General features: G+C 39.9%; 3 protein-coding genes across 3 annotated transcripts; 1 reads left to right on the plus strand and 2 right to left on the minus strand.

Moving 5' to 3' along the window:
- Window positions 1-949: 949 nt before the first annotated feature.
- Window positions 950-5,898, minus strand: ND-24 (NADH dehydrogenase ubiquinone). The gene is made up of 7 exons (XM_045739426.2): window positions 5,767-5,898; window positions 3,952-4,011; window positions 3,615-3,677; window positions 2,617-2,807; window positions 2,107-2,314; window positions 1,233-1,385; window positions 950-1,077 (listed from the first exon to the last, which is right to left on the minus strand). Exons 1-7 carry the CDS (start codon window positions 5,806-5,808, stop codon window positions 1,060-1,062), a joined length of 735 nt encoding a protein of 244 aa, XP_045595382.2. The 5' UTR covers window positions 5,809-5,898; the 3' UTR covers window positions 950-1,059.
- A 976-nt stretch (window positions 5,899-6,874) lies between these two features.
- Window positions 6,875-15,129, plus strand: Lamtor3 (Late endosomal/lysosomal adaptor, MAPK and MTOR activator 3). The gene is made up of 5 exons (XM_045739422.2): window positions 6,875-7,076; window positions 8,317-8,351; window positions 12,535-12,593; window positions 13,568-13,701; window positions 14,911-15,129. The coding sequence occupies exons 1-5, from the start codon at window positions 7,068-7,070 to the stop codon at window positions 15,043-15,045; spliced, it is 372 nt and encodes a 123-aa protein (XP_045595378.1). The 5' UTR covers window positions 6,875-7,067; the 3' UTR covers window positions 15,046-15,129.
- A 3,036-nt stretch (window positions 15,130-18,165) lies between these two features.
- Window positions 18,166-18,702, minus strand: LOC138368351 (uncharacterized). Its single transcript, XM_069330879.1, has one exon. It carries the CDS (start codon window positions 18,700-18,702, stop codon window positions 18,166-18,168), a length of 537 nt encoding a protein of 178 aa, XP_069186980.1.
- Window positions 18,703-24,126: the final 5,424 nt, after the last annotated feature.

Here is a 24,126-nt window from a genome sequence, read left to right on the forward strand (position 1 = left end):
TTGAGGACCATAGTACATATACAGTACCAATGTACAATGCATATTAAAAAGTAGCAGTTGGCACTACAGTATTGTATTTGGACAAACCAGAAAAGATTTTCTCTATGTTGCAAAGAAACTAACCTAACCTTCCTAGGCCTAATACACGATATCCGAGGCCTAATATAGTACGTGTTTGGGCTATACTAGGCCAAGGAATATTTGTTTATTTTTTTAGCTTTATTTTTCGAACTTTGAAATGAATAGTACCAAATTCTATCCAATTGCTTATTACGTCAATCTTTGTACTATGGTACACTCAGTGACAAAAACTAACATCTAAACAGGAGGATGGGTTGAGTTATGACATCAAGAGGCTTGGGAATCTGTATACTTGTCAATTGCAGGTAGTGAGGTGGGACCTGAGAGCTTAAGCACAACCCCTGAATGTATAGTTTGGCAAGTACACAATATCCGATTAGTTCATGGAATGAATGCTGCCTTGAATAACATTAAATTAAAACAGGAAAGGTGACCATTATTAAACTTGTGACTTACTACAGAAAATGACAATGGTAGTGAATACAAACTTTATTTTGGGTACACTTTAATTAATTATCTAACACTAGATGTTACGTATTTTTCAAAGTTAATCCAAGCGTAGTGCAGGACGAGTCTCTGTCAAAAACGTTTATCTCGGCTAACTGGTCAAAACTGTGGCTTCCACCTATTTGACTGTTTGGTTGTAATATATATATTATTTTGTATTTTCTAAATTGGCATATATGGTAACCAGGTGTAGAAATGAGGCCAGTGGCTGTATATTTGTTAAAAGGGCTTAAAGGAACAAACTTATGTAAGATACAGTGCTGTGCTTTAACAAAATTTAATGTTTGATAAGCTAATATGACCACAAGTTTTTGTATAAAGTACAAGGCTTCTGTTAATAGCATAGGTATAAAAATGAGCAACTGATTACAACTTTATTTAGTTATTTACAGAAAAACTCATTTTGACAAACTCTATACAGTCAAGTTAGAATCCATTACATAATTTAGTAGCGATGCCAACTTGCAAACTTCACAAATCATCACGAACCTGGAAAGCAAATGAAAAATTCCCATATTAAAAAAGATATCTATTTTACCAATAATTTAATATCATGACTGATTTGGTAAATGTTGGAATATTACAGCCCCATACAATATCTGAATAAATTCTAAGATAGGAATAAATCACAAACGAGTACCAACCCTAAATCCTGGTCCTGGTGGGGGTGTAGTTAGAGAAGTGAGACCTCCGACTGGTTCCGCAGCAAAACGGCCATTTCGTGGGCCAGCTTTAGGCTTCTTCCCAGCAGCTAAGGTGTCTAGAATTTCCTGAGCGTCTGCTACCTCAAGATCTTCCTGTAGAAAGAAAACATGAATATAAAATACATTACAAGAGTAAACACATGAAAGCATGAAGGACTTTCAGACCTGCCTGAATTATGGTAAAGTTGAGTACTTGAGACTTGAGTATCAGACTGCCTGGTATGTATTTGACAGAGGGGTGGCTCAGAATATGGTCCTCCAGCCACAAATATTTTTCTTACGGCCAACACGTGGCAAAATGGTATGGGGGTGTGAATCTAATTCCATTTTTTTTAACGCACTTGCCATTTAATTTTTATGTCTGTTATAAGCCTCGGTACTATATTTATGAATATATTAGACACGCAGAATAAAAATGATGGCAAAACTTTAAAGAACAAACGAGATACTGGTATTGTATAAATTATACATAATGTTTTACTTTCCTAAAAAAAAATTGTACTAAGGACAGGCTTTGATCAAACACATTCCTTCAATTATTTTTACTACAATAATACAACATTTTTACAAATAAATATACACTGTACTGTATATTCAAATATTCAGGATTTCCCATTGCTAATTAACATTAACAAATATTCTGAAATATCTAGTGTAGTTTCTATGCATTTATTAGGCAGAATTCTGCACTTTAACTAATTAATAGTAGTGAATAACTTCAGTCAAAACACTAAGTCAAAGGTCTATCCTATCATCATTAACCAAGTACAATAATAATATCCATGGTAAAATGAATTTTTTTTATGATACTTACATAATAATCATCATTTATCTGAATCATGGGTGCATTAACACATGCTCCAAGACACTCCACCTCTGAAAGTGTGAAGAGGCCATCTTTGGTTGTCTCTCCTGGCTGAATGCCAAGCTTGTCTTTGACAGCTGCCATAATGTCATCTGATCCCCGTAGCCAGCATGGGGTGGTGGTGCATACTTGTAAGTGGTATTTGCCTACAGGATTTCTGAAACAATGTAAATCTCGTAATAAATGAAATACTTACAGTGTAATTAAGTACACACACAAAAAAATGCCAGCTGGACACAATATTTAGAAAGTGTGTTTGGACAATTATTCGATAACCATTCAGTCTTTATGACCCCTTCGAGGGGAACATTTCTAGAAGAAAAAGGCATTGAAAATATATAGTAAATTGAAGATGTGGGTTTCTATATCACAATTTTTTATGACAAGAAGTATTTATAAACACAGTAAACACACTTAGTCGAAGGGTGTGTGTATGACTTTGCAAAATAAGATAACTACCTCATAAACATAGTGTAAAAAGTTGCAACTTCGTACACTCTCATCCTTGGCATATCCAACAGCTTTGCCACGACATGCATAGCCGTTATTGGCAGCCAGTTGCCAACCTGTCGCTGTGCCAAATCCAGCAAGGGAATAACTGCAGCTTTTTTATGACCATCTGGGTAGATCGAGATGATGGCCTTGGCTCGCTGCAAACATCGTTCAAGGAATTACTGAGAAAATATTTGTAATGTATAGATATTGTGTAAGAGAACTACTGAGAGATTAAAACTAGTATGTAAGATTATTGCACAATTAATAAAGTTAAAGTTCCCATTATTCTGAGGTGAAAAACAAGGTAAAAATAAAGTTTATAATGAGGCAAATGTACTTTTTAAGGATGTACACTGCAACTTATTTAATTTGAGAAAATATATTTAGACATTTAATTAATCCTACTGATGTGATTTCTTACACGTGGGTAAATGGCACAGTACTTTATGAAAGGCATGGCCTTTTTTTCTTTCCTTTGTTCTTTTCATACAAACTGAAGGATTTATGGGAACAAGATCACCTGTTTCCCAAAAGTTTTTGTAAAGAATGTATTGTCATCTTGAATGTTTCAATACCAAAGTCATCAGAAAAGAAGACAATGGGCAAGCAGAATATAATTTACAAAGTACTTCTGATCCATATAGTGTAAACATATGACTATCACGAGGTTCACTAGACTGGTTTTGTTGTCAGCTGGATGTCAACCTAAACAAGACCAAGAAAAAGTAATGTGTCAGGAGTCGGAACAGTTTGTTAGAACTATAAATGACAATCATAGCGACTACTGATTCTCGGTCCCCAAACCCAAGCATATGTAGGGTCATGCATTAAACATTAATCAATTACCGATTTCACTGCTTGATAGAAACCTGTAATATGATACACAATAAAATCTCCATTTAAGCCTATTAAAAATGTTCTAATTAATTACCTCATTCACCTGTACTGTACACTGTGCTTACCTTTAAATTGTCTGGGGTAAACTCAAATGGCGTGTCAATATTGTTCTTTTCTGTATCCTTGTGCTGTATAGATTAAATATACAATTATTATAAAACTGAACATGAAGATTAAAGCTAACTGATCTCTTTTTAGAAATGTAAACATCCTTATAGATGAGGTAATTGCCAAGAAAGGCTGGGAGGCCAGCATGCAAGAATAGAATTATCAAAATTGTCAACATATAATATGCAGATTAATGGTTTTTTAGTCAAACTGTTTAATTAATACTATTATAATATTGTATACGAACACAAGTATATGGTTGTAAATTTCAAGACACAATGTTGTTATACTCACGACAAAGAGTACATCACTACAGACAGCAGTACTGCGGTGGATGTGACGCACACCCCTCGCCTATGAAATACAGTACAAATGCCGATTATGGTTTCTTATACTAATGATTTTTTGGTGTACATTTATTAACAGACAATACAATACATTAATACTGAACACATGAATCTACTATATAGTTGTCTATACTAATGTTGCCTTAATAACCAACTTGTCAATGTTTGAGAACTTATGTACAAGAATTTCATCTTATAGCATACACTGCAATGCTCATATTAAATACATACCAGTACTTTACAGCCCATAAATACCTTTCACTATAATGTATAACCTGTTTATTCTGAAGTGCCTTTCCTTGATGTGGTGGTAGGCAGAATCCTCCTCACATTTCAATAACTAATTGTTACATATTTTTGTAAATGCTTTTGAAACATATTCACAAGAATTATTCAACTGTTTAATCATTTCTTTATCCATAAAAATAAATTAGAGAATGAACAATATGCAGATAAACAATTACAGATACCATGTGCCACAGTGCTTGCAGCATTTGATAAGAAGGTACTATATGTGATACAGTATCTGGAATACTGCACAGTACTGCTTTATAATGTATGCTTATTAAACGCAGTATACAGAATCAGGATGAGTTGTCTTATTTCCAATCATTACCTTCTACTTAGTCATGTCCTGGATATTCTGTATGAATTAGATTACAGTTAGCTTATGTAGCACCAATCTGAAATGAGGTTTATATCAGGTTTATATCACCAAACCAATTAATACAAGAGTGGTATTACACTGACATATTGACTAGTATAATGCTAGTAGCTAGCATTATAATCTAACTATGCATCGAACTCAAATTGTTCCCAAGTATACTATGTTCTTGATAAATGCTGTTTTCTTATTGAAAAGAGTGGTAGGGTGGGAGGGGGACAAATTCATTCACAAAATATTAGGCTAAATGGTACTGTAAATGGACTGTTTTTGGTCAAATAAAGGTTTTTATGAGTTGATATTGGATATATACAAAATATTTTTGGGAAATCATATAATATGAATGCAAAGAAAAAGTGTTTATCTATAATATAAATAAAATCATCACAATCCAGTCTGCAGATGACAGATGCAAGTCACATCATATCTCATACAGATTTTAAAATCTACATAGCCTTACCAAGAGAGAGAGAGAAACTATCAGGAGAATGTGCCAAGCCATTACGACTATATAGCACTTGGAAGGGGTCAGAATAAGGATTTGAGATGGGATGGGGGGAGGGGGAAGGGATGGTGTCCAACCATTTGGACAGTCGGGGACTGAGCGCTGACCTGCATTAAGCGAGACCGTCGCTCTACCGTCCAGTCCAAGTGGTTGGACTTACCAAATCTAACCTACCTCAACTGTACCTAACATAACCTAACCTAAATATATATATATATATATATTTATACAGTATATATATATACTGTATGAAGCTCTTGACAACTGGAAAACAAGCGTTGCCAAAATGCCTGAGTAAGGCTTAACTGTACCCCAAAGAGAAATCAGTTCCTAACATGGTTCACCAACGAATTTTAAAACCTACCTAACCTTATCCAACTGAGCTAGTGCAGTCAAACCCAATAACATATATACATATACATTTTATTGTCTACACAGACAGGGTCAAAGAGACGTGTTAAAGATATTGTGTGTCTGGCCGGCCATCACCGGGGCAGCTGTCCTCCATCTTCCTTCCTTCCCAAATGTCACGAGTAAATCATCTTAGGGCACCCATAGGTAATTAGCAGTAATGAGGAGCACTTCTCACGCACCGCGGAAGAGGAGGAGAGAGTCTTGGCCAGTAAGGAGAACATCTTCACAGGTTCCTTGTGATGGTGATCAGCTGTGGCGCCACCTGTGCTGCCATCTGGCGCAAGTTTACCGCACTACAACTGTTTACATTGTTTATTTGTATTTATTTATATAAATATATATATTTATACAAGAAGGTACATTGGGTTTATGAGAGTATATAGCATTGATGTTTTTACATTCCTGTAAAGCCACTAACGCACATAGCGTTTCGGGCAGGATTTATTGGACTTTATTAGACACTCGCCCTGTGAATTAACAGTTTACTCAGCCTTTAATTTGTTATTTGTAAACTGAGAAGCGGATTTTTTCTTCCTAATATATATATCGGATCAACATATTACTTCAGTGTTGTGTTTTATAAGTAAATTTTGTTTACACACCTGTATATATGTACTTTTTTAAATAATTAAAATCACATATATGTGTCGGAGCATGCATAAGGGGGTCTGAATAAAATGTTCACATATAGTATTTAAATTATCTTTATTATGTTAGAGGAACACCGGTATTAAATCAAGGTATTATAGCGACTTTGATCCAACATATTACTATGCATTGTCATGCATTCCTTATGAGAAAAGGGCAGACGGTAGCATAATTTTGATATAGTAATATCTCCGTGAAAAGCCAAACCAAATTAAAAAAGAGCTAGTGTTTATTGAAGTATACCTTCAATTAAGGATTTAGGATTAGGATGCTAATGGCTTTACAAGAATGTAAGAACTCTCCATTCACCGTATGGGTCTCGAACCGTAAAATTATGCGTAAGAACTCTTATCTTGTATATATATAAATATATATATACAAATATAATTATAAATATACTCACATACAAAAAGAACAGGGGTGGTAGGAGAAAATATCAAACTGTTCAATGAGGATCCACAAGATCTTCTCTTGAGTACTCTTTACTTTCTTCTCTGAGGCTATGGGTCCCTAAATTTATACCAGAGATGGTACCCCTATATATATATATATATATATATATAAAATATATAATATAAATTTTTTGTTTTGATTCCCTGTAGTGCATATATGTACGAAATAGTTACCAAATACGAAACATAGTGGACGTTTTTGGGAACTACGGAATGTTCGTAACATGGTAAAGTCACGAGGTTTGTGTCAGCTTTACTCCATAATAAAGCCACTCCGGACAGAGGGAAAGCCTGGTATATATCCCCCAAAAACACGAGAATATACCATATATGCCAAGGAGCAGCACCATCAGCTCGACTAATCAATCCTAATTTAATAAATGGCCGAGGTACGTAGCTCTGTTGTATGATGGAGTTTGAATATATATATATATATTGGTAATGTTTTTTCTTCGTGTGTGTATTGAGGATTAATTTTCAAAGCATGGTTGTATAGTTAGGATGGTAAGTGGTGTGTGTTGTGGTTTTATTTCAGCTGAACTGTTGCATATTGATTTATTTGTTAAGTGCAGTCTATGGTCTGATCTGACCTGCAATTGTAGCAGGTCAAATTGCCCTATTTACAATGTACATTAAATTGTAATTTACGACGATAACATAAAATAACCATAATAATGTATCCTAACTTATAATGACCATACTAATGTATGCTAACCAATAATGACCAAAGTACTGTAGTATACATTAAGGGGCCTGATGGCTGAGTGGACAGCACTCGGGGTTCGTAGTCCTGAGGTTCCAGGTTTGATTCCCGGTGGAGGTGGAAACTAATGAACAGAGTTTCTTTCACCCCTGATGCCCCTGTTCACCTAGCAGTAAATAGGTACCTGGGAGTTTGACAGCTGCTACGGGCTGCTTCCTGTGGATGTGTAACAAAAAAGAGGCCTGGTCCAGGACCGGGCTTCAGAGACGCTAAGCCCCGAAATCATCTCAAGATAACCTCAAGAAGAAGATACTGTAGCATACATACAGGCTTACTGTAGCATACATACAGGCTTACTGTAGCATACATATAGGCTTACTGTAGCATACATGCTTACTATAGCATACATATAGGCTTACTGTAGCATACATGCTTACTGTAGCATACATACATTCATGTACTTTCATAAAACAGTACATGGGCACATATTAGGACGTTATTTGAGCAGTCAGCTTTTTGTGTATTTAATGGATGTAATTAATTGCTCAACATATTGAAGAGCTGTTTGATTAAACTGATATTATCATTGTTTATCTATGTTGCCATATGATTGCATCCAATTCTACCAGCTGCACTTCATCTTCTTCTTGAGGTTATCTTAAGATGATTTCGGGGCTTAGCGTCCCTGCGGCCCGATCCTCAACCAGGCCTGCAACATCCAGCTACAAACTCTTTAACATGAGGGGCTAACATTATCACTGGGTTTCAGATTTACAGTATTACCTACAGTACTGTGAAAATATTATATAATGATAATTTGAATGTTTTTGCTATATATTTTGATGCAGAGTTGAATAAAACAGGACTGGTAAGTTATTGAGATAGATATTTACCACATACATAACTGTGCTATTTGGTCTTTTCAGGAGATGAAGAAATATCTACATGACTTGATGAACAGGTAAGTTTTTATTTATTTATTTATATTTACTGTACAAGAGTTCTTATGTTCTTGCAAAGCCACTAGTACGCACGTCTTTAATCCTAATTTTTCCCAAGAGTACGACCCTCCATATTGTTTAACAATTGGGTACCCATTCACTGCTGAATGAACAGAGGCTACGTTAAGAATTAGTGCCCAGTAAATCCTCCTCAGCCAGGATACAAACCAAGGCGCTCACGACGTGCTGAGCGAGTGTTTTACTACTGCACCACGAGGACTGCATGGTTGCTTTGCTATGATTTTCTTGTTTAGCAATGACATAATATATTTAATGTTATTTTCACTGATACCATCATGCAGTATTGGTTCATGGACAGTAGTACAACATCTTGCATTTAGCCTAAAAACACCAATAGGCACTTCAGATATGTCTAAAAAAAAAAAAGCATAGCCTCACTTGCAGGGTTTATATATGTACAATCCTTTCTAATTAACCCAATTCACATATTTATTACTTTGCATTAGAAAAATGGAATAAGTATCTTGTTGATGGATTACTGATAAGCTCTTTATTGCTGTTCATTACTGTACTGTCGTAGATAAGTAATACAGTAGTACTGTAATCACCACCAGACAGCGCTTCGGATTCGTAGTCGTGAGGTTCCGGGTTCGATCCCCAGTGGAGGCGGAGACAAATGGGTAAAATGTTTCTTTCACCCTAATGCCCCTGTTTACCTAGCAGTAAATAGGTACCTGGGAGTTAGACAGCTGCTACGGCTGCTTACTGGGGATGTGTGTGTGTAATTACCTAAGTGTAATTACCTAAGTGTAGTTACAGGATGAGAGCTAAGCTCGTGTGTGTGTGTGTCTGAGTGAAAATTAGGATTAAGGACTTGCCCGAAACACTATGCATGCTAGTGGCTGTACAAGAATGTAAGAACTCTTGTATTTATAAATAAATAAAAATAAAAATATTGGATTGATTTTGAATCTTGGCAGTGTTTGATTTGATCAGCATTGAACTTGATCATGGAAGAGAACATTCACTGGGTCACTGCAAGGGTTAAACCAGCAGGATGAGGCACTATATTAGTGCATAAAACTAGTAATGATGATAATAGTAATGATAATAATTACAGTATATATATATAAATATATATTATTAAATATGACCGAAAAAGTAAGATTAATAATTCTAACACGAATTTTCTCAATCTTTCGTACATTACGCTTCACTGTTGGAGGTAAATCAAAAATCACTTCTCCAAAATTCATTTTTATTTCTAGTCTGACGCGACACGGGCGCGTTTCGTAAAACTTATTACATTTTCAAAGACTTCACAAATACACAACTGATTAGAACTTGCGTTTCCCTGATTTTATATCTACATTTGAGTGAGGTGGGAAGGGTGATGTGGCATTAACACAAGACAGAACACTAGGGGATATTAATAGGGTATTAAAAGTATCAACACAAGACAGAACAGAAACAATGGGTATTGAATAGAAGTGTTTGTAGAAAGCCTATTGGTCCATATTTCTTGATGCTTCTATATTGGAGCGGAGTCTTGAGGTGGGTAGAATATAGTTGTGCAATAATTGGCTGTTGATTGCTGGTGTTGACTTCTTGATGTGTAGTGCCTCGCAAACGTCAAGCCGCCTGCTATCGCTGTATCTATCGATGATTTCTGTGTTGTTTACTAGGATTTCTCTGGCGATGGTTTGGTTATGGGAAGAGATTATATGTTCCTTAATGGAGCCCTGTTGCTTATGCATCGTTAAACGCCTAGAAAGAGATGTTGTTGTCTTGCCTATATACTGGGTTTTTTGGAGCTTACAGTCCCCAAGTGGGCATTTGAAGGCATAGACGACGTTAGTCTCTTTTAAAGCGTTCTGTTTTGTGTCTGGAGAGTTTCTCATGAGTAGCCTACTCATGAGAAACTCTCCAGACACAAAACAGAACGCTTTAAAAGAGACTAACGTCGTCTATGCCTTCAAATGCCCACTTGGGGACTGTAAGCTCCAAAAAACCCAGTATATAGGCAAGACAATAACATCTCTTTCTAGGTGTTTAACGATGCATAAGCAACAGGGCTCCATTAAGGAACATATAATCTCTTCCCATAACCAAACCATCGCCAGAGAAATCCTAGTAAACAACACAGAAATCATCGATAGATACAGCGATAGCAGGCGGCTTGACGTTTGCGAGGCACTACACATCAAGAAGTCAACACCAGCAATCAACAGCCAATTATTGCACAACTATATTCTACCCACCTCAAGACTCCGCTCCAATATAGAAGCATCAAGAAATATGGACCAATAGGCTTTCTACAAACACTTCTATTCAATACCCATTGTTTCTGTTCTGTCTTGTGTTGATACTTTTAATACCCTATTAATATCCCCTAGTGTTCTGTCTTGTGTTAATGCCACATCACCCTTCCCACCTCACTCAAATGTAGATATAAAATCAGGGAAACACAAGTTCTAATCAGTTGTGTATTTGTGAAGTCTTTGAAAATGTAATAAGTTTTACGAAACGCGCCCGTGTCGCGTCAGACTAGAAATAAAAATGAATTTTGGAGAAGTGATTTTTGATTTACCTCCAACAGTGAAGCGTAATGTACGAAAGATTGAGAAAATTCGTGTTAGAATTATTAATCTTACTTTTTCGGTCATATTTAATAATATATGTCTACAGGAAAGACTGCTACCAAAATATACTAATATAAATATATATATACTGTATATAATATATTATTAAATATGACCGAAAAAATAAGATTAATAATTCTAACACAAATTTTCTCAATCTTTCGTACATTACGCTTCACTGTTGGAGGTAAATAAAAAATCAATTCTCCAAAATTCATTTTTATTTCTAGTCTGACGCGACACGGGCGCGTTTCGTAAAACTTATTACATTTTCAAAGACTTTAGTTCACAAATACACAACTGAATAGAACTTACGTATCTCCGATTTTATATCTACATTTGAGTGAGGTGGAAGGGGTGATGTGGCATTAACACAAGACAGAACAAAATGTGGTATTAATAGGGTATTAATTTCATCAACACAAGACAGAACAAGAGTATTAATAGGGTATTAATTTCATCAACACAAGACAGAACACGAAGCAATGGATATTGAATAGAAGTGTTTGTAGAAAGCCTATTGGTCCATATTTCTTGATGCTTCTATATTGGAGCGGAGTCTTGAGGTGGGTAGAATATAGTTGTGCAATAATTGGCTGTTGATTGCGGGTGTTGACTTCTTGATGTGTAGTGCCTTGCAAACGTCAAGCCGCCTGCTATCGCTGTATCTATCGATGTTGTCTGTGTGTTTCTGTGTTCATCGATAGATACAGCGATAGCAGGCGGCTTGACGTTTGCGAGGCACTACACATCAAGAAGTCAACACCAGCAATCAACAGCCAATTATTGCACAACTATATTCTACCCACCTCAAGACTCCGCTCCAATATAGAAGCATCAAGAAATATGGACCAATAGGCTTTCTACAAACACTTCTATTCAATATCCATTGCTTCGTGTTCTGTCTTGTGTTGATGAAATTAATACCCTATTAATACTCTTGTTCTGTCTTGTGTTGATGAAATTAATACCCTATTAATACCACATTTTGTTCTGTCTTGTGTTAATGCCACATCACCCCTTCCACCTCACTCAAATGTAGATATAAAATCGGAGATACGTAAATTCTATTCAGTTGTGTATTTGTGAACTAAAGTCTTTGAAAATGTAATAAGTTTTACGAAACGCGCCCGTGTCGCGTCAGACTAGAAATAAAAATGAATTTTGGAGAATTGATTTTTGATTTACCTCCAACAGTGAAGCGTAATGTACGAAAGATTGAGAAAATTCGTGTTAGAATTATTAATCTTACTTTTTCGGTCATATTTAATAATATATGTCTACAGGAAAGACTGCTACCAAAATATACTAATATATATAATATATATATATATATATATATATATAATATATATATATACGGTATATATTATATATATATATATATATATATATATATATATATATATATATATATATATATATATATATATATATATATATATATATAATATATATATCCTATGCTGTAATAGGAAAGAGAACAGTATATAGTATTGTTCGTCTGAACTTATTTTAAGCTAAACTTTTCTATTTTCAGCACAGAAAATGTGCTTGGTATTGTTGTAACTGATCGTGATGGGGTGCCAATACTAAGAGGTAAGTAACAAAGCTGAATAGCATAAAATGACAAATATTTTAGATACAGGAATATTGAAAAAATTTTTTAACAAGCCACTGGTACAGTGTATGCTGTCTGTCGAAGCCACTAGAGATGGTGACTTATGGGTTAATTCAGATAAAATATTATACTGTACATAAATACGTATAGAACATCAAAATGCTGCTCTGTATTAAATAATGCATAACTCTGATTTTAGAAACAAAGATTTTTACATTAATATTTGGCATAAAAGAAGTCTGACACCTTTAATGTAGTTAGTAGATGATCAATTTACACTGAATGTTCCTGTGATGAAAATATTTCTCTTTTGAACAAATAATTTATTAACCTGAACTTGCTTGTAAGCATGTTGGCAGATATGAACTTGGATGTAAATCTTTGGGCAGACCTGAGATTGCATAACAGCTCTTAGCCCGTAAAAATACAGTAAATCTCTAATTCATTCAAGTTCCAGTGCTAAAAAAGTGTTGATAATAGGAATTTGTGGAAAGTGGAAAGCATGCAATGTTGTTTGGCATTCTAAGGCTTAATCAAAGGTTGCAGTCATTGCAAAAGCTATTACCAAATATAAATATTAATATTTCATACTGTTTGGTTTGGCCATGTTTTGAAGGAATTCAACAAGTCCTTATGTCAGGTTTATAAGATGGGATATTATTTAAAGAAAAATGTATAGAACTTGGATCATTAAACATTTATAGGTTGCCATTTGTCTGAAAGTTCATTTTAAGTCTCTTTCTTTTGGAAATTTATATTTCTTGAGGGATTTCTACACGTGAAAATTTTGCAGACATTGTTTCTGCAATTATGTGTTTAAGGTTTTAAAACATATACAAAATATTATGTGAAAATCTAATTTTTGTGTATAGACCTGTAATGGGGTGAGCAGTAAATTAATGTAGTATTTTGCACTGTGCATAAAGTACTAATACATATTTTGTATGTTCAGTTGCAGCTGATGATGTACCAGAACTGGCAATGCGACCAAACTTTATCTCAACTTTTAGTATGGCCACAGACCAGGCTGGAAAACTTGGCATGGGCAAGAATAACAAGATGGTGTGTATATATGGAAACTATCAAGTAAGTTGTTAATGTATTATAAAAATATATAGCTGGCCCAGTTGACATCTTGTATTAAAATGAAGGATATATAAGAATCATCCTAATCTCTACCGTGATTCATAAATCATAGCAGTCTGAATCGAACGGTATTCCCTGCCTTGGAAACCTTCAATGCTTTCCTAATGCTTTAATTTCCTATTTGTATTTGCAGTTGGAACAGTTGCCTTCATGATAGTCTTTAGACTGGTCTAGTCAGAACGTAACAGCAGCATGGCTGGATATTGAACAAAAATATTATCCATCACAGGTTGCTGATGGAAGGTTTTCATTTCAATGCCAGTCGAGTCATATTAAATTGGAGACAAGCCACACGAACTATATCAATATAGGATTATTGTATTATGCATTGTAGTATAAGAATTCAGTTTAATAATGATAGTATATGCCTTAGCTCCTTCTGGTACAAAAAACTATATGCAGAAGTGTGAAGAGAGATCAACCTTACAAGTTAATGTGCTTCAAAAAATAAAGCTGGGTTGGTGAATAGGTGCAAGCCAGGTACACACATAGGAGGCATTCTTGTAGTATCTGGGCTGCCAGTTGGAAAAGGTAGGCCTCTCACCATGGAGAGCTGGGTTTATCAGAAAACCTACTACATAAGGGTTGGACTCCTAGTCAGTGAATAATGTCTTCGTAGATATTTGTTAATAAGACTTTCCAATCAAAATAACTCGGTTTAAATAATTGTTATCAAGCTGCTGGAGAAGTGCTACAAAGATTTTAACATGTGATCTAACTTCTTGCTATTTGGGTAGGAAATTTTTTATTGTCATTTACTCTGTATGATTTAGTGTCAAAAAATTATAGGAAACATATGTTAAGGGTTAAATTGATTTTTTCAATGCATGTTTGATGGTTTTCTGATAAGTTAAACTATTTTGAAGAGCTGAAATGGTTTGTCATTTAAATAAAAAAATATTATTATTGTACTGCATATGTATTTCTGTTAACTTTGACTAAAATTGGTTGAAGTTTGTTAAAAAAAATATAAAAATTAACATAAGATTATATGAAATTAAGGAGTTGGGGGTATTAACTAGGGATTTTTCAAAATATGTATTTCCTTCATTCCCATCTAGATACAATAGTTCACTTCAATAAATTACCAATGGTAGCAGCAGGAACGGTAACTACAGTGCAGTATATTTTCCTCATTTCCATCCACAGGTTGTACACTTCAACAAGCTGCCTATGGTGGTGACAGTGATAGCAACCAGTACTGCAAACACTGGATTACTCATGGACATGGACAAGGATATTTCAGCCTTAGTATCCCAGCTCATGCATGTTGTTGATATCTAACATGTTAAGGTTTTCTTTATCAGATATACCGTAATCTCTACTGTAAATGTGTGTTTCTCTCTTATTAAACTGTTATATTATGATCATACTCGTTTCAGTAACTTTTTGTATCATTTTTACACAATATGAAAGTGCATAAATTTACAGTACTGCATACTAATTTTATGAAAGCAATACAAATTCAGTTTTTAATTAATATTTGTCATTGGGCATGTATAGGATCACATGGGGGCCCTACTTCAGACCAGTAGAAACCTAGGCAAATATATCCAAAATGAAATTCTAGATGAATTGGCATACTCAATGCATACTACAGCACTCTTCTTTCCAACCAAATTAACATGTAGCACAAAAAGGGACCCTAACATCCAAAACCATGGGACCATCATCCAAAACTTTGCAGTGAAAAGGTAAACATCATGCCCTTCGACATAGTATAGAACCATAAAAAATACCTGGGTACCTTAGAAACACACTAAACATAAAAATAGTCTAGTCATTGCCATGTTTATTTCTAGAATTGGGATACACCAAAGTACTATATCAGCACATGGTTATAAATACAGAACTGACATAAACGAACATTGTTCACTGCTATGTTCCAGAGACACGTGAACATGATCTCATGTATTGCTTCAGACATAGTGCCAGAATCAGTTTCTAACAAAAACTTGTGACCCTTTATAAGTGGCCTACAAGAGCACATATTAGGGAAAGAACACTTTTCACTACATTTAAAATATCAAGTACTGTACAGTATTCCAAGAATTGGTTAAATATCTCCAATTAATCAAAAATTAGACCTATCTGACTATTCATACAACTTAAACCACCTGGACATTCATATCTAGAAAACATTAACCTTGCAAGATAAAACAATAACAATTGGCTGACACCATCAATAAAACATCCAACCACTTGACAGCTAAGTACCAAGAATTCAACCAACTATGACCCACTTATGCAAAAAGTCTAATTTAAAAAACGACAGTCAAGTCTTGCCAAATCAACATTAATGAGCCACTACAGTAAGTCTCCCAACAGTATCACTCGTGTAGTGATCGTGAGGAGAAAATAATCACATAAAATGCATTTATTATAGTCATTCACCTAAACCATGCCCTGAAAACTATGTTTTGTATAATTACAAGGAATCCTCATTCTTGAGACAATAGTACAAATGCTATCTTTGACATGGTAAGTCAGTACAGTATTTGTTTAATTCATCTGACAACTGACCAACACTAAATTTTCATTCGATGTAACAAAAATTGGCATTTAAAATTTAATTTATTGTGAGTTTATGATAGGCTTAAGTAAAGTTGGGTTAGGTTGTTATAGTAATATAATATTAATTAAGCAGTACAGTACTTACAAAACAGGCTAGAAATGAATGAAGAATGAAGCACATTTCAAGTCATAGCTTCAAACAATCAGTTTGACAGCTAACCACAAGCCTGCATAATACAGTTATTCATAACCTTCTAAATATCTATCTATATCTATATCTATCTATACCTATCTATATCTATATCTATCTCTCTCTCTCCCTCTCCATTCATTCATTCTTTCTAACAACTAACATTTCATAATTGTGTTAGTCCATTACAAGGGAGGACTTAGGTGATATTAAATATCCTCACCTGTCACCATGATTACGTTAAGCAAGGACCAAATTATTTAATCTCGCATTCCTGAAAAAAAAGAGATGAATCACGGAAGCCATGATTATATCGTATACATACATGCGTGAGAGACAGGCCATGCATGATTGACATATGCCATACGTGACTGACATGGCCATACGTGCGTGTCATAGGCTATGCGTGAGACCTTGTATGAAATAATTCACTGTGTCGGGGGACAGGAAGCCAGAGTGTATTTATTCATTAGGATTTTATCAAGGCCCGAAGGCCAAATTACTGACCTCGCCCAGGATGCAACCCCACAACAAGCTGACTAACTCCTGAGTACCTACGCACTACCAGGTGAAGAGTGGCATTGGGTGAAAGGAAATGTACTCAACCATTTCTGTCCCGCTCGGGATTCGAACCCGGAATTTGCGATAGTGCGTAGAGAACGAACCCGACTGTACTACGGGGTGGTCCCTACATACTGGTACACATATGTATATGTATATATACCTATATGTACACATATATATGCATTCATGTGTAAGCGTTATAGGTCATGCAAGAGGGACATATAGGCTATGCATAACAGATTAAGAACGAGCGGTATTAAACATTCATGCATGCCATAGACTATACCATGCGTGCCATAGACTATACCATACGTGCCATAGACCATACCATGCCTGCCATAGGTCATACCATGCGTGCCATAGGTCATACCATGCGTGCCATAGACTATACCATGCGTGCCATAGGTCATACCATGCATGCCATAGGTCATACCATGCGTGCCATAGACTATACCATGCGTGCCATAGACTATACCATGCGTGCCCTAAACCATACCATGCGTGCCATAGACCATACCATGTGTGTCATACACCATATCATGCGTGCCATAGACCATACCATGCGTGCCATACACCATACCATGTGTGCCATAGACCATACCATGTGTGTCATACACCATACCATGCGTGCCATAGACCATACCATGCGTGCCATAGACCATACCATGTGTGTCATACACCATACCATGCGTGCCATACACCATACCATGCGTGTCATACACCATACTATGCCTGCCATACACCATGCAAATTTAAATTCAATAGTGATAGCCTCATATGTTTCTCACGCTGGGCTTATATGTAATTTGTTTACCATTAGTTGTAAATTTACTTTATCGTGCCTCATCTATTCAGATATATATATACAGTAAACATGTAATACATATCATGGATTTAAAAAAAAAATGAGCGACGAAGGAATAATTTCACAATTTAAATAAACATAAATTACATAAAAGCCTAACATAGGATTTAAGCCCCTTACCAGAATTAACATTTGTTAGCGTCTGTACACAAATAGCATAAATGAATACCAGGTTAATTACACAATGATAGACTATAAAGCATCAATTATAATTTTATGTATGCAATAGTGTTTTTTCAAACTCTTCCTAGCCTAGGGTTTTTACATATAATTAATTAATTGTACTACAATGTGCTATCAGCCGTGGTTTGTAGTTGATAGCAGCTATTGTTGTGTGGTTGATAGCAGCTATTGTTGTGTGGTTGACAGCAGTCATTGTTGTGTGGTTGACAGCAGCCATTGTTGTGTGGTTGACAGCAGCCATTGTTGTGTGGGTGATAGCAGCCATTGTTGTGTGGTTGACAGCAGCCATTGTTGTGTGGTTGACAGCAGTCATTGTTGTGTGGTTGACAGCAGCTACTGCTGTGTGGTTGACAGCAGCCATTGTTGTGTAGTTGACAACAGTCATTGTTGTGTGGTTGACAGCAGTCATTGTTGTGTGGTTGACAGCAGCCATTGTTGTGTGGTTGACAGCAGTCATTGTTGTGTGGTTGACAGCAGCTACTGCTGTGTGGTTGACAGCAGCCATTGTTGTGTGGTTGATACCAGCCATTGTTAGGTGGTTGACAGCAGTCATTGTTGTGTGGTTGACAGCAGCCATTGCTGTGTGGTTGACAGCAGCCATTGTTGTGTGGTTGGCAGCAGCCATTGTTGTGTGGTTGACAACATTCATTGTTGTGTGGTTGACAGCAACCATTGTTGTGTGGTTGACAGCAGCCATTGTTGTGTGGTTGACAGCAGTCATTGTTGTGTGGTTGACAGCAGCCATTGTGTGGTTGACAGCAGCCAATGTTGTGTGGTTGACAGCAGCCATTGTTGTGTGGTTGACAGCAGCCATTGTTGTGTGGTTGACAGCAGCCATTGTTGTGTGGTTGACAGCAGCCATTGTTGTGTGGTTGACAGCAGCCATTGTTGTGTGGTTGACAGTAGACATTGTTGTGTGGTTGACAGCAGCCATTGTTGTGTGGTTGACAGCAGGCATTGTTGTGTGGTTGACAGCAGCCATTGTTGTGTGGTTGACAGCAGTCATTGTTGTGTGGTTGACAGCAGCCATTGTTGTGTGGTTGACAGCAGCCATTGTTGTGTGGTTGACAGCAGCCATTGTTGTGTGGTTGACAGTAGACATTGTTGTGTGGTTGACAGCAGCCATTGTTGTGTGGTTGACAGCAGGCATTGTTGTGTGGTTGACAGCAGTCATTGTTGTGTGGTTGACAGCAGTCATTGTTGTGTGGTTGACAGCAGTCATTGTTGTGTGGTTGACATCAACCATTGTTGTGTGGTTGACAGCAGCCATTGTTGTGTGGTTGACAGCAGCCATTGTTGTGTGGTTGACAGCAACCATTGTTGTGTGGTTGACAGCAGTCATTGTTGTGTGGTTGACAGCAGTCATTGTTGTGTGGTTGACAGCAGCCATTGTTGTGTGGTTGACAGCAGTCATTGTTGTGTGGTTGACATCAGCCATTTTTGTGTGGTTGACAGCAGTCATTGTTGTGTGGTTGACAGCAGTCATTGTTGTGTGGTTGACAGCAGCCATTGTTGTGTGGTTGACAGCAGCCATTGTTGTGTGGTTGACAGCAGCCATTGTTGTGTGGTTGACAGCAACCATTGTTGTGTGGTTGACAGCAGTCATTGTTGTGTGGTTGACAGCAGTCATTGTTGTGTGGTTGACAGCAGTCATTGTTGTGTGATTGACAGCAGCCATTTTTGTGTGGTTGACAGCAGTCATTGTTGTGTGGTTGACAGCAGTCATTGTTGTGTGGTTGACAGCAGCCATTGTAGTGTGGTTGACAGCAGCCATTGTTGTGTGGTTGACAGCAGCCATTGTTGTGTGGTTGACAGCAGCCATTGTTGTGTGGTTGACAGCAGCCATTGTTGTGTGGTTGACAGCAGCCATTGTTGTGTGGTTGACAGCAGCCATTGTTGTGTGGTTGACAGCAGCCATTGTTGTGTGGTTGACAGCCGCCATTGTTGTGTGGTTGACAGCAGCCATTGTTGTGTGGTTGACAGCAGCCATTGTTGTGTGGTTGACAGCAGCCATTGTTGTGTGGTTGACAGCAGCCATTGTTGTGTGGTTGACAGCAGCCATTGTTGTGTGGTTGACAGCAACCATTGTTGTGTGGTTGACAGCAGTCATTGTTTGGTTGATAGCAGTGATGGTTGTTTGGTTGATAGCAGCGATGGTTGCTTGGTTGATAGCAGTGATGGTTGTTTGGTTGATAGCAGTGATGGTTGTTTGGTTGATAGCAGTGATGGTTGTTTGGTTGATAGCAGTGATGGTTGTTTGGTTGATAGCAGTGATGGTTGTTTGGTTGATAGCAGTAATGGATGTTTGGTTGATAGCAGTGATGGTTGTTTGGTTACTGGTAACCAAGGTTGTTTGGTTACTAGCAACAATGGTTGTGTGGTTAGTAGCTATCATGGTTGTGTGGCTGATAGATATCATGGTTGTGTGGCTGATAGATATCATGGTCGTGTGGCTGATAGCCTATTGAGGAAATTCCATTAAAACGCAGAATTGTGTGAAGATTAAAATAACACGATCACTAGAGTGATACTATAACAGAAACTTGTATACAGAAATAACTTTGTGAAACTTAAATAATGTATATCATGATTCCACTGAAACTTTCATAATTAAAACAAAGAAAAAACTTGCCCTGACTCCTGCCATTGTTCTAAAGGAAGAATTGCGCGCGAACCACAGCCAATCAGAATCAATTTTGCCCCAACTAATTAGAAATGGACTCTGCTCATTGTCGCAGCTAATCAAAATAAGTGTCTTATGCCAACCGTTATTAAACCAATCAGAGACATTAATGCAAAGGCCGGGGAGCCGCCAGCCAACCAATCAGGGAAGAGGACGCCGACGCCGAGGGGCCTCCCCGAGCGGAAAGCGCGCGCCTGAGGCACAGTCGTCGACAACCACGCGTCAGGGCAACATGGCGGCTGAACAGGTGAGCTAATTTTTCATTATTTTCCCCATATTTTGTTATTTTAGTGACTTTACACATTATAAATAAGAAAGACATTGTTCAAGCATGTTAACCCAACGTAATATATTGGAAAATAATTACTACCTAACCAGGAAATGTGAAAATTAAGTGATATTCAATTTAATTTACAATAAGCTTATGACGTGTTTCATATTCTCTTTCAGGAAATTTGCTGTAGCACCACAGGAAGAGAACCAACTTCTGGGGCAAGCAGTACAGCAGAATCTACACTTGAGGTAAGTAGTAGCATTGGTAATGGAATTGTGGGTACTGATAGTATGGGAACTGTACGTAAGGTATGAAGGGAATCTGATGCTGCTGGAGTAGTAAAACGTCTGCTGAGATATTTGTTTGAGAATATTAAAATGTGAATAAATGCAAGAATACTAAAGGCTTCAGGTGTGGGCACGTGGGGCCCTCCAGGTGTGCGGGCACGTGGGGACCTCCAGGTGTGCGGGCACGTGGGGACCTCCAGGTTTGCGGGCACGTGGGGACCTCCAGGTTTGCGGGCACGTGGGGACCTCCAGGTGTGCGAGCACGTGGGGACCTCCAGGTGTGCGGGCACGTGGGGACCTCCAGGTGTGCGGGCACGTGGGGACCTCCAGGTGTGTGGGCACGTGGGGAGCTTCAGGTGTGCGGGCACGTGGGGACCTCCAGGTTTGCGGGCACGTGGAGCTCCAGGTGTGCGAGCACGTGGGGACCTCCAGGTGTGCGGGCACGTGGGGACCTCCAGGTGTGTGGGCACGTGGGGAGCTTCAGGTGTGCGGGCACGTGGGGACCTCCAGGTGTGCGGGCACGGGATCCTCCAGGTGTGCGGGCACGTGGGGACCTCCAGGTGTGCGGGCACGTGGGGACCTCCAGGTGTGCGGGTATGTGGGAAGCTCCAGGTGTGCGGGCACGTGGGGAGCTTCAGGTGTGCGGGCTCGTGGGGCCTTCCAGGTGTGCGGGCACGTGGGATCCTCCAGGTGTGCGGGCACGTGGGGACCTCCAGGTGTGCGGGCACGTGGGGACCTCCAGGTGTGCGGGCACGTGGGGACCTCCAGGTGTGCGGGTATGTGGGAAGCTCCAGGTGTGCGGGCACGTGGGGCCTTCCAGGTGTGCGGGCACGTGGGGACCTCCAGGTGTGCGGGCGCGTGGGGACCTCCAGGTGTGCGGGCGCGTGGGGACCTCCAGGTGTGCGGGCGCGTGGGAAGCTCCAGGTGTGCGGGCACGTGGGGACCTCCAGGTGTGCGGGCACGTGGGGACCTCCAGGTGTGCGGGCACGTGGGGCCCTCCAGGTGTGCGGGCACGTGGGGCCCTCCAGCTGTGCGGGCACGTGGGGCCCTCCAGGTGTGCGGGCACGTGGGGCTCTCCAGGTGTGCGGGCACGTGGGGCCCTCCAGGTGTGCGGGCACGTGGGGACCTCCAGGTGTGCGGGCACGTGGGAAGCTCCAGTTGTGTGGGCACGTGGGAAGCTCCAGTTGTGCGGGCACGTGGGGACCTCCAGGTGTGCGGGCACGTGGGGACCTCCAGGTGTGCGGGCGCGTGGGGACCTCCAGGTGTGCGGGCACGTGGGGACCTCCAGGTGTGCGGGCACGTGGGGACCTCCAGGTGTGCGGGCACGTGGGAAGCTCCAGTTGTGCGGGCACGTGGGAAGCTCCAGTTGTGCGGGCACGTGGGGACCTCCAGGTGTGCGGGCACGTGGGGCCCTCGAAGGTGCGCGGGCAGGCGGGAAATTCTTAGGTGCAAGCACGTGGGAAGGCCATGTGCGGGCTGGCGGGAACTCCAGGTGTGCGGGCGGGCGGGAAGCTCCAGGTGTGCGGGCACTTGGGAACCTCGAAGGTGTGCGGGCAGGCGGGAACTCCAGGTGTGCGGGCTGGCGGGAAACTCCAGGTGTGCGGGCGGGCGGGAAGCTCCAGGTGTGCGGGCACTTGGGAACCTCGAAGGTGTGCGGGCAGGCGGGAAATCCCAAGTGTGCGGGCTAGCGGGAAGCTCCAGGTGTGGGGGCTAGCGGGAAGCTCCAGGTGTGCGGGCAGGCGGAAAACTCCAGGTGTGCGGACAGGCGAGAAACTCTAGGTGTGCGGGCAGGCGGGAAACTAGGTGTGCGGGCAGGCGGGAAACTCCAGGTGGGCAGGAGGGCGGGAAACTCCAGGTGGGCGGTATGGCGGGAAACTCTAGGTGCAGGCACGTGGGAAGTCCATGTGCGGGCTGGCGGGAAGCTCCAGGTGTGCGGGCTAGCGGGAAGCTCCAGGTGTGCGGGCACGTAGGAAGCTCCAGGTGTGCGGGCACGTGGGAACCTCGAAGGTGCGCGGGCAGGCGGGAAACTCCAAGTGTGCGGTATGGCGGGAAACTCTAGGTGGAGTCACGTGGGAAGTCCATGTGCGGGGAGGCGGGAAGCGCCAGGCGTGTGGGCACATAGGGAGCTTCAGGTGTGTGGGGAGGCGGGAGGCGTCATGCAGGTTGTTAGCGTGGGAAATTTGTAAAATATTGATATCCTGATAGAAATCCAGCCCTTACCAAAGTGAAAATTGTTCCTGATTAAATTTAAAGCAGCATAAATGTGAAATATTTTGGCGGGAAGATTAAGGCGTGTTATGGCGGGAAAATGAAAGTGACGCCGCCTGCATTTTATTATTAAATAGTAAATTAATACTAAATAAATAATTACATTTCGTTTCGAAAAACTTGGTAGCGGCGAAAGATTTTGCGAACAGTTTTATATAATAAATAGGGTTAAAAATGTGAGCAGTGAAGTTAACCCATCTAAATAAAATTTGTATTAAAATAATGTAATGTCTGTACTTGGATTGGTCGGTCCCCCTTCCAATCTAGACCCCCGTCCACTGCAGACCCCCCCCCCGTCCACTGCAGACCCCCCCCCCGTCCACTGCAGACCCCCCCCCGTCCACTGCAGACCCCCCCCCGTCCACTGCAGACCCCCCCGTCCACTGCAGACCCCCCCCGTCCACTGCAGACCCCCCCCGTCCACTGCAGACCCCCCTCCCCGTCCACTGCAGACCCCCCTCCACTGCAGACCCCCCCTCCACTGCAGACCCCCCCCCTCCACTGCAGACCCCCCCCCTCCACTGCAGACCCCCCCCT

Source organism: Procambarus clarkii, chromosome 25 (genome assembly GCF_040958095.1).
Source record: "Procambarus clarkii isolate CNS0578487 chromosome 25, FALCON_Pclarkii_2.0, whole genome shotgun sequence".
NCBI lineage: Eukaryota > Metazoa > Arthropoda > Malacostraca > Decapoda > Cambaridae > Procambarus > Procambarus clarkii.